Source organism: Babylonia areolata, chromosome 25 (genome assembly GCF_041734735.1).
Source record: "Babylonia areolata isolate BAREFJ2019XMU chromosome 25, ASM4173473v1, whole genome shotgun sequence".
NCBI classification, from domain to species: domain Eukaryota; kingdom Metazoa; phylum Mollusca; class Gastropoda; order Neogastropoda; family Buccinidae; genus Babylonia; species Babylonia areolata.
In genome coordinates this window covers 13,220,656-13,230,830 of record NC_134900.1, presented here as the reverse complement: position 1 = coordinate 13,230,830, position 10,175 = coordinate 13,220,656, and the positions used below count along the sequence as shown (strand labels likewise).

General features: G+C 40.0%; 1 protein-coding gene across 1 annotated transcript; it reads left to right on the top strand.

Moving 5' to 3' along the window:
- The first annotated feature begins 4,496 nt into the window (after positions 1-4,496).
- Positions 4,497-8,595, top strand: LOC143299494 (large ribosomal subunit protein eL20-like). Its single transcript, XM_076612735.1, has 5 exons — positions 4,497-4,579; positions 6,209-6,388; positions 6,911-7,040; positions 7,608-7,717; positions 8,440-8,595. Exons 1-5 carry the CDS (start codon positions 4,562-4,564, stop codon positions 8,530-8,532), a joined length of 531 nt encoding a protein of 176 aa, XP_076468850.1. The 5' UTR covers positions 4,497-4,561; the 3' UTR covers positions 8,533-8,595.
- The last annotated feature ends 1,580 nt before the right edge of the window (positions 8,596-10,175 follow it).

Sequence of the window (10,175 nt, the reverse complement as noted above, 5' to 3'; positions counted from 1 at the left end):
CCTGTGGATTTTCATCGTGCGGTGCGCGCGCGCGCGTGCTGTACTGGCAACATTGCTGTTCTTTTGTTGGTGGTTTGATTGTTTGTTTCAGTGTTTCTGTTGTCGTAGAACAATTCTTTAAACAAAGCTGCAAGATAACGTTTGATTTAGTTCTGTTTCTTTTGGTTTTATCCCTTGGGGGAAAACCATATCATTTTCTATTCTACCTCCAATACTTTTTTTTTTTAACATTGTCTGCTTTTGATATTTGTTTAGAATTTTGTGCAAAAATATATACCAGATTTTTTTTTTTTATAATGAAAACAATTATGACGATTATGTTTAAACACATGATTATTTGTTACACATTCTTTTGTTCTACCACTGGTTACTGGATTGGCCCTTAACCCTGTTTTACTTTGTGGCATAATACTGATATTATTGTAGTCAGGCTGAATTCGGCGGCGGCAAAACTTGTCAGTATCATCAATCAAAATGAATACTTTATAGAAAGTAATTTTGCTTTAAACAAATCAAATGCAGGGGTCGAACAGTCTGATTTTAACGGGCATCAAAGGAAACTGCAGAAACAGTACACTGACTGAAGCCAATCATTGACCGGCTGCCGGTGCTGCCAAGCGGCGTAACCTGAGCCACCACGTATGACTGAATCGAAATACCATCATCTCCCGGCCATTTTTACCCTCACCCCTACATACAGTACTCGCCCCACGTTCTTACCGGCCTCACCCCTACGTACAGTACCCACGGCCCCTCATTCTTACCCTCACCCCCACGTCATGTACAGTACCCGGCACCCCCCTCGTACTTACCCTCACCCCCAAGTACAGTACCCACCCTCGTTCTTAACCTCACCCCCACTGACACACCCACCCCTCGTTCTTGTCCTCACACCCAAGTACCGGCACCCCTCGTCAAGTTCTTACCCACCCCTCCTTACTCTCACCGCCGCGCCTGTGACATAGCCGTACCACCCACCCCTCCGTTCTACTGTGACACTTTTGGACACACAAGAACAATTAAACATCAGTCATGCCTCTCGGCAAAAGCGGTTCGGACGAGACAAGTTCTCACGTCGTCAGAACTGAAAGTCTCACTGACTCCATCTTCATTGAGTCGATTTCCAGTCAAGTTGTGCCGCCGTCTCAGCTAAAAGAGTTGTTGTTAATGATTATATATAAAGAGTGTGGCGCAAAAGGCAAAATCAATTAATTGCGAAATAAAAATAACATTCACTTCAAGACAATACAAGGTCTCCAGTCAGAGAAGAAGCCCAATGAGTCCGAGACCGAGAGACTCCGAGGGCCGCGTGAGAAGAGGGTGCTAAACACACTGTCACGCTCTATAAGAGAGCGGACTAGAAACCCCCACCCAACCCAGCACTAACACCCTGACAACACAAACACAGACTAAAATAATTCATGGTTTACATACATTTATTCAGTCACACAGAGAACTTGCCAAATAAAACTAACCACAATCCCAGCCACAACAACTGATACACTTAAACGACAACAGAATGGATAAATAACCCACAAAAAACAGAGCTTGAAGACACGTCCGTCCAGCGGAAAAAAAACAGTCTGAAGAATGTTGTGCACTCAGGACAGTTGATAAAGAAAACCTGAAACACTCTGCACAACACCAGATAAAAAATAAAAAAACGATGATGTGGACAACGAAGACTGAAGTAAACGAAGCTGTTGCACAAAGACAACAGTGATGAGAAGAGGGCAAGAAGAGCAGTCAGCAGCAGCTGGAACGACAACGCTGCCCGGCCAACACAGGCTGAAGGACAGATGGCACAGGAAGTGGAATGCTGCAAACTGCCAACCGGGTACCACTACCCTGATGCTGGAAATAAAAAACCAAAACAAAGACGAGACACGTCCAGCAGGACACTCCCTCTGAGCTGGAGCACACAGAACATATAAGCATGGCCACCAGGAGGAAAAGCGATCCTCACATGAAGGTGCCAACTAACTGGGCAAAAAGCCCCAAACCAAACAGGCACAACCTTCCTCCAAGAAGGCCGCGGGCGAAAAGCCTAGAGAAGTGTCACTGACAGAACAGAGAAATTTTAAACTCTGCTCAGCAGTGACACAAACACATACATGACTCCACGATTGCACGTGAAAAACGTACAACCGGGAGTCACACATACAAAAAGACAAGCCGGGGAGAGCGAGTGGGGAAGGGCATGTACAAAACACTCCACACGAGATCGTCATGAGTTGTGACACACACACACACACACACACATGATATCTCGGCATCCCCGGCCACCTCAGTCTGTGACACATACAAGCTATCAGTGCATAAATTATCAGGGCAATACTAGTAAATACAAATGACTTCAGACTTACACCATGAGTTGAACTTAAAGTCGTTATAGTGATTTGGCAGACTGAAGAAAGGATCGAGATTACCTCCGCCTGCCGGACAAGCGGGGCGCCACGTACCATAATTGAAGGTCCTATTCGTCCGGACCCTCCCCTTTGCATAACTGAATTTTAATTTTCAAGTTACACCTGTCTAATCAGTAGTACCCTTCACTTACCCGGGCCCATCAGTCCATCCTCAGTTATTAGTTGAACCTTCCTACGCCCGCTCTAAATAACTTGAGGCTTTCTACACTCTCACCCTTCCTTCACAGTTGTGCACTGATTGAAACCGGCTTTGTGAACCACTCAGTGATTCAGTGACCTCTAACACACTGACTTATGCATAGATATTGAGACATATTCAACTGAATGAAGCGTGAGCCGTGACTGAGAGAATCTTCCGTGTCCATCAGTAATCAGTGCGGTATTCGCTTAATGCCAGGCTATTGATTTCATAACGTAAGCCACAGACACTCAAGATGTGTGTTGACAGGTCCTCAAGTTTAGTTGAATGGTGTCGGCTTTCAAGTTTACCAGTCAATGATAATCAGCCGGTTTACAACGACTGTTATTGTAAAAATCTGCTTCCATCATCCTTTGATTCACTTAACAGTTTGCTGATAGATTCAATGATCGGCCGCGGGGTTGGTGGGGGAAAGCCAGTGCAGGGGAAAAGCCGGAACCGTGATGGGCCGATGGCTTGATTACTTGAGAGGCGAGGGGTATTCAGTTCATGGTTGGACATTTCATCTACCACCAGCTGATGCCCTCTCCATCCCCCCACCCCCACCTCCCCGACCCCTGCCCCAACCTCCCCCTTGCTTCTCTTTTATCTCTGCTTGTTAAATTGTTATCGGCAGCTTATTTATTCCCTTGTGATTTGTTGTATTTGATTTTGATCAGTACGGCGATATCATCAGTGTAATTCATCAAGTTATTTCGTATCATAGACGTTATCCCAAAGCCGCGGAGTACTATGTTAAAAAAAAAAAAAAAAAAAAAAAAAAAAAAAAAAAAAAAAAAAAGGTGGGGTGTGTGTGCCATTGGGGGTTGGGGTTATACCGCCATCAATGGTACCGCGGCACTGAAGACTGTATACTATCATATAGTCTTCGTAGATATTAATCAAAACAACAACAAAAACCCTTAAACCTAGTTTAAAAAAAACAAAAAACAAAACAACGCTGGTCCGGGGAAAAAAACTCAGTTGAAATAAGGTGGGGTAGGGGTTATACCGCCATCAACGGTGCAAGAGAGGTTATTATGCTTCGTAGATAAACCGACGGAGAATGTTCTCTCTCTCTCTCTCTCTCTCTCTCTCTCGTTTATTTCGATTTAATTTGTTGATGGCATCTACGGATGACGGAGTTATGAGTAATTTGGCATTGTATTTATATAAAAGCTTTTCACTTAAGAGAAATAGTTATGTCATAATTAATGGCTATTGTTCTGGTAACATACAATACTGTTGTTATCGCCGGCCCCGGCCTCCTTCATATAGTGGGGCTATGGCCTTAATAAATAAACCATCTGAATCTAAATCTGAATCTGATATATATATATATATATATATATATATATATATATATATCAATATCAATAGGTAAATAAATCAGTAACTTGAATGAATGAATAAAGAAAAAAACAGTAAATGAATCACGGTAAACCCAGTGACTTCAGTGAAACTGACTGAGCACCGGCAGTACTGAGCTGTTCGACTGGATGTAATAAAAGGATTACTAGTAGGATGATGAATAAATGAGGAAGACATATAAACTTTGAAATCAATATCATCTGAGTTTTTGTTTGTAGTAACCCATATATACAAAATCAGTTGTTTTTTTCTATATAAAATTATAACTTGACTTCGCTGTTTGAAATTTGACTACTGATTTTTCCCCTTTGTTCCATACAAACAATTGCTTTCGAATTGTCTCTCTGAATTAATTGAGTTCATAATCTTACGTGCTTAATCACAGTCGAGCAAGTATCACGCACATGCATATGTATGTATGCATGTAAGTGTGCGTTTGTGTGTAGGTGCGTTTTTGTGTGATGCAAAAACAGGTGGACCTGTCACAATTTTGTTCTGAAAATGGCAAAAAGACACAATTCCCGGATGTCGCCTCGCGAGACAAATCGAGACTTCCTTTGCCGGCCACATTGTCTTGACCAACATGAAAGTGAAGGGACAGGTATATTTTCTTTATTTTTATCACTGTTCACTAATCCATGCAATCGTTTATCATATTTGTATCGGTGTCTTAAGTACCATGCTTGAGAAATTTTGACCCAAAATCGTTAATTGGTTCGCGATCTGCCACTTTACAACTTCATCAACATGCAAGCAAATGGTCGAGTTGTTTCACTGACGGTGACGGCGTGTTCTGTCCATGACCGTTTTTGGGGACTGAGGTCTTCATGACTTTTGCGTGATATTTACAGGCAACGAATTGTTATGAACCAGTGAAGGCTCCGGACAGAACATTCTATTTTTAAATGTGATTAAAATGAAATATGTGTTTGTTTCGGAGGGGGTATTTTAAAAGTACTACAGTACAATATAAATTTATAATCAAATTTAAATTTCAAAGCTTTATTGACGTCAGAACGGGCATTGTTATAATTTTTCTATAACTTTTATATTATTATATAAATTGAAATCTGGAGAACCCTGCACATTAAAGAGAAAAGAAAAAAATAAAAAAAACACCTCTCCATCAAAGTACATTTCTGTTGTAGTGACTAAAGCGGACTGTGGAATGTCCATGGAGTAAAGCCATGTTTCTGTCACTGTTACTCTTGTTAGATTATGTATTTTTTAGTCTTAATTTTGTGTGTGTGCGTATCGTCAAGAAAGGAGCCCATAGACATAGCCATGCCCAATTTATATCCCCAACTGTAATCACTCTTTTTTTTAATGTACATTTTCTTTTTTCAGTTTCAAGCACTGTAACTTAAGATGGGATTTGATTACCCAAGGATACTTAGATAATTAATTTTGCTGGAAAGTGGAATAGTTCAAGAGTTAAAAAAAGAAAAGAAAGTGTAATGATGATGACTGTAACTAGTGTAAGTGTAGCCAAACACTAGGGTGGAGCAGTTATTGTTGCATACTTATGACTGGGAGAATGCTGGTTTGGGCCCATTCTGAGGTGGGACTTTTTTCATTCAGTGACTTTAAGTTAAAAGGAAGAATTACGATTTCATGGTCATGAGTCACCCACTTCACAGTGTGTCTTCGGAGTGTTGCTGACAAGTTTGGACAAACACTGCAGATGTCTGTGTCTCTGTCTCAGGCCTGGTTGATGTCAGTATAGGTTATGATTAGAAAGTGTAGATTTCAGCTTTGTCAAATAGTCCTAAACCTATATGGACCTCCATAACTGCAGCATCAGTAAAACCAACCAACCAACCACACACCTAAATTTCTCCACTAATAACAAAACTGCACAATAGAAGCATTCTGAAAATGAAAGCTCATTTGTTATCTGCAGGACATCAGAAGATTTATGTCTGATTTGATCAAATTTAATAACTATCTTGATTTTTAGGAATGCAAGGAGCTTTATTTGCCATTATTTGTAATAATTCACTAGGGTCAGATATTTAAAAAGTTTTACTTTTACTGTGTTTTTCAAATAGAAGTATTAAATGTTGGCCAGTATGATGAATAAGGAAGCTAAAAGAAAAAGTAAAGGTGAGGCTGACTTGCAGTATGTGATTGTTTTCCCCTTCCATTTCTAGTCTCTAAAAAAAACATGTTACGAAAATTACACACAGCATGCATAAATTTGAACCAAATTGTTTATTATTTTTTCCAGCTGAGAGAGTACAAAGTGGTGGGGAGGGGCTTGCCCAGCTCCAAGGTACGAACCCCTACCCTGTACCAGATGAGGATCTTCGCCCCGGACCAAGCCACCGCTAAGTCACGTTTCTGGTATTTCCTTAGTCAGCTGCGGAAGCTGAAGAAGGCCACTGGGGAGATCCTTTCTTGCAGCAGGGTTGGTTTATATTTTCTTATCAATATCTTTTTGATGATTCAATATCTTTTTGACGATTCATTATATATTACTGAAAAGCATCTCAAGCCGTAAAAGATTTTTTTTTTATAAGTACTCGAAATATCTTAATGAGTATGCTAGTACTAATTACTAGTTTTTAATATTATTTTCACGAATAGTGGCTTTTAACAAATATTCACCAGGTATTACCAGTTTGAGTTTTGGCTTGTATGATAACAAATATTCACTAGGTAATGCCAGTCTCATCATGTTTTTGCAATCTATAAAATAAGAGAAACCAAACAAATTTAGATGATACTATAGTGTGGGTGTTGAAACTGCTTGCTGTTCATGATGGTCTTAATATTCGCTCAGTGAATCTGTTTTGCTTCTTTGTGCGTGTGTGTATGAGAATGTGCATAATTTGCTTGAACTAGTTGCAGATAGCTGTACCAAGGAAAGGCTGCCTGTGTGATAGTTTTGGACTGATTTTTCATCAGGTTGCTGTATGTACATGTGCAGGTGTATGAGAAGCGACCACTGAAAATCAAGAATTTTGGTGTGTGGCTGAGATACAACTCGCGGTCTGGAACTCACAACATGTACCGTGAATACAGAGATCTTACAGCTGCCAAGGCTGTTACTGCTTGCTGTAAGTATCATCACACTAAATAAAGGGAATAACTAATGTGGCCAGATATAATAGTAACATAGCTGGTATACATATTTAAAAAAAAATTTGTGTGATTCTTCTAAATCAAAAGCGTAACCGTTGAACAATTATGCTTCAGTCCCCTGTTCCCTTGGAAATCCCTTATGAATACATTTTTGGATCTTACTAGGAAGTGTCTCATATGCAAGTGTTACAGTCTTATATTTTGGAGGAGATGGATCTTCTTTTTGACATTGGTAATTATTATCTGGTAGCCATAATCTGTTGCAACTGCGCAAGCATGCTAACTCTTTGAACTCTAGTGCTGTGCTTCACCCCTTTCTTTGATATCTGTAAATGCAGCAGTGGAATCAAACCTTCATGCAAGCATCAGAATGGTCTGTGGATCCGCAAATTTCAGAGGATTGGAGAATTCTGATGCCAGCTTTATGAAGGGCTTCTATGATGTTTGTTTTTCCTGTGCTTATTGCGTATGTCATCTGCACTTCTTCTGTAACAGTTGTTTGTTTTTTCACTATGCTGATTTTTTGCATTTGTGATGTGCAGACACGGACATGGCTGCCCGTCACAGAGCCAGGGCCTCATCCATCCACATCATCCGCGTGGAGGAGGTGGCTGCTGCCAAGTGTCGGCGCCCCAACATCCTGCAGTTCCTTGTAAGTTGTGGGTTAAAAAATTAAAAAAAAATAAAAATTCATGGATTGATTTAAGAATTGTAAGATTACTAAATGGAAAATGATTGCATGTGAGGGGTTAACCCTTTCATTGCCAAACTCGCATTTATGCAGCAGTCAGAGCACCCATGTCACTGAAGGGTGACCAGATCACGGATCTGTTAATCATGAACTTACTGCTTTTAATGTTCGGTGGCAGGACAGGACATATTTTCTACACATCGCAGGGGGAGTCCCAAGCTGTTCTTTGACACGTTTTCTAGGTTTAGAGCACAAGGGAATTTTGCACTCTAAATTGACTGGCGGTGAAAGGGTTAAATGAAGTTAACAAAACAAATTCTCCACTTGCCAGTTACAAAAACAAAAGGCAACACATTTTGACTCTACAATCATTTAGATGTTGGATAAATTTACAGTGAACACAATCATACAGTAAAAAGATAATATTCACGCAGTAAAATTGTTTTCTTATATTTATGTCAGTCACTTGGAATTCTGTGGTATTTCTTTGATGCTCTCTCTGTTTAAATACTTTGCTTACATTTACAAAGTTGTGTTAAAAGAAAACTGCCATTGTGGTTTCTTTTCATAACCATATCGTTTGGAAGTTCTTCCATTATGAAAAAAAAAACCCAAAACAAAACAGATGCAAGGAGTAAGGGTGAAGCAGCTGTGCTAATGGACTACTACTTGTGTGTTTACAGAATAGCAACATCAAGTTCCCCCTGCCCCACCGTGTCAACCAGAAACTGCACGCTCCTCGCTTCTGTGCCAGTCGGCCTCACACCACCTTCTAAGCTGGACTGTGCTCTGTGTGTCTGCTGGTTGGCAAATGGAGAATAAAGCCTGTTGAAAAGTGATTTTGGAAATGTTTTGCTTCTAATTGTACGCATGTGGATGAGGATGTTGAAAGTGGTACAAAGAATATGGTTTCATTCTAAACAAGTTGTGCATGCCCCACTCACTCTTCCTCCGCCTCCACCTCACTGGCAGCCTGTCACCCTCACACCACTCTCTCTCTCTCCACTCTTTCTCATGACTTCCACAATCCTCCCTCTTCCCTTCTCATTCCTTCACCCCATCTCTCACTTTCTCCCCTCCTCCAGACACTACCTCCCATATAAATAAATATTACAGTTGAATTGTGGAAGTTACTGAATTACAGTTTGGGATATGTTTGCTTGTTACACTAGTTTGAGTAGTACACTTTTTGACAAGAACACACCAAATATAAAAATAAGGTAAAATAAGTCTAACTGGTAATTGTTCACAATTTCCAGATTCTTTGTACAAAGGTAGACTGATTTCTCACTTTGAACTAACACTGCAGAGACAATCAAAAGCATCTGGAAAATGATAAGCAGAGTATTCCGAGATGAGGACCGTTTTACTATTCAAATTCTGCTGGTTTTGTGAAATACCAAGTTCATCTTAGGCATGTATGTTAAAAGACCAAGTTCACATTTGTCATGCTTTTACTTTTGGTTTTTAGATTGTCGGGCTCAGTGAATACCTTAGTTATGAGTAAAGTATTGACAACCTGGGTTTACCATTAGCAAGTGAAACAGAAGCCTAATATGTGCTAGTTTACCGTTAGTTAGCAAGTGAAACAGAAGCCTAATATGTGCTAGTTTACCATTAGCAAGTGAAACAAGCCTTAATATGTGCTAGGTTAGAATTTTTTCTGTAGTTTTCCAGACTTAGAAATAATTTTAAGAATTGTCACTGAATTTGGGAGGTTTTCAAGTACACACACACATCACCAGTACCACCAAGTCACTTATAAAGAACTCTTACCCACATTATACATAAACAGCATAGAGCTGATGGTTAAGCTCACAAAGCATACTGTTAGACAATCCAACACAAAAAGGACGACTATCCCGGTTGGAAACCTAGTTCATGAAAAATGGATTAAAAAAAAACACACCCAAACATTAGTTCTGTCAACTTTTACCTAAAAAAAAAAAGGCACCTTGCTGAGTCCATCTCTTTCCCCCCAAAAGCAAATAGTCTTTATTCTGCTACAAGGCAATGCCAACAGCATACTGTACAGATTCTCTGAAAAGCCCTCCAAAAGATTGCAACTTCTACAAGTAACTGAACAGTAGGGTGCCCTGATGGAAATCAGGAACCTAGTCTCCAGGACTGCTGTTGCAAGAAATCCAAACTGAAATATTGGAACAGTGGTTTAACGAAGAACAATATAGGAAATGGAAAGATCTCTTCTTATGATTTAACCTTTCAGCACCACAAGGATGATAGCTTGTGCAACATTCCCAGCGAGGGAGGTTTCAACAATGTTTGAAAAACTTAACAGAATCACACAAAACTCGCGTATTAATACATATTTATTGCCTCACCTGTCTATGCTCACAACTTCTATAATCACTGTCATGGTCAACAGAACTATAAATGTATATCTCGGATTCTTTGTAAG

Coding starts and splice junctions, on each gene's coding strand:
- LOC143299494 (XM_076612735.1), top strand. Junction 7,041..7,607: donor CAAGGCTGTTACTGCTTGCT/GTAAGTATCATC, acceptor TGTGATGTGCAG/ACACGGACATGGCTGCCCGT. Junction 7,718..8,439: donor CCAACATCCTGCAGTTCCTT/GTAAGTTGTGGG, acceptor GTGTGTTTACAG/AATAGCAACATCAAGTTCCC.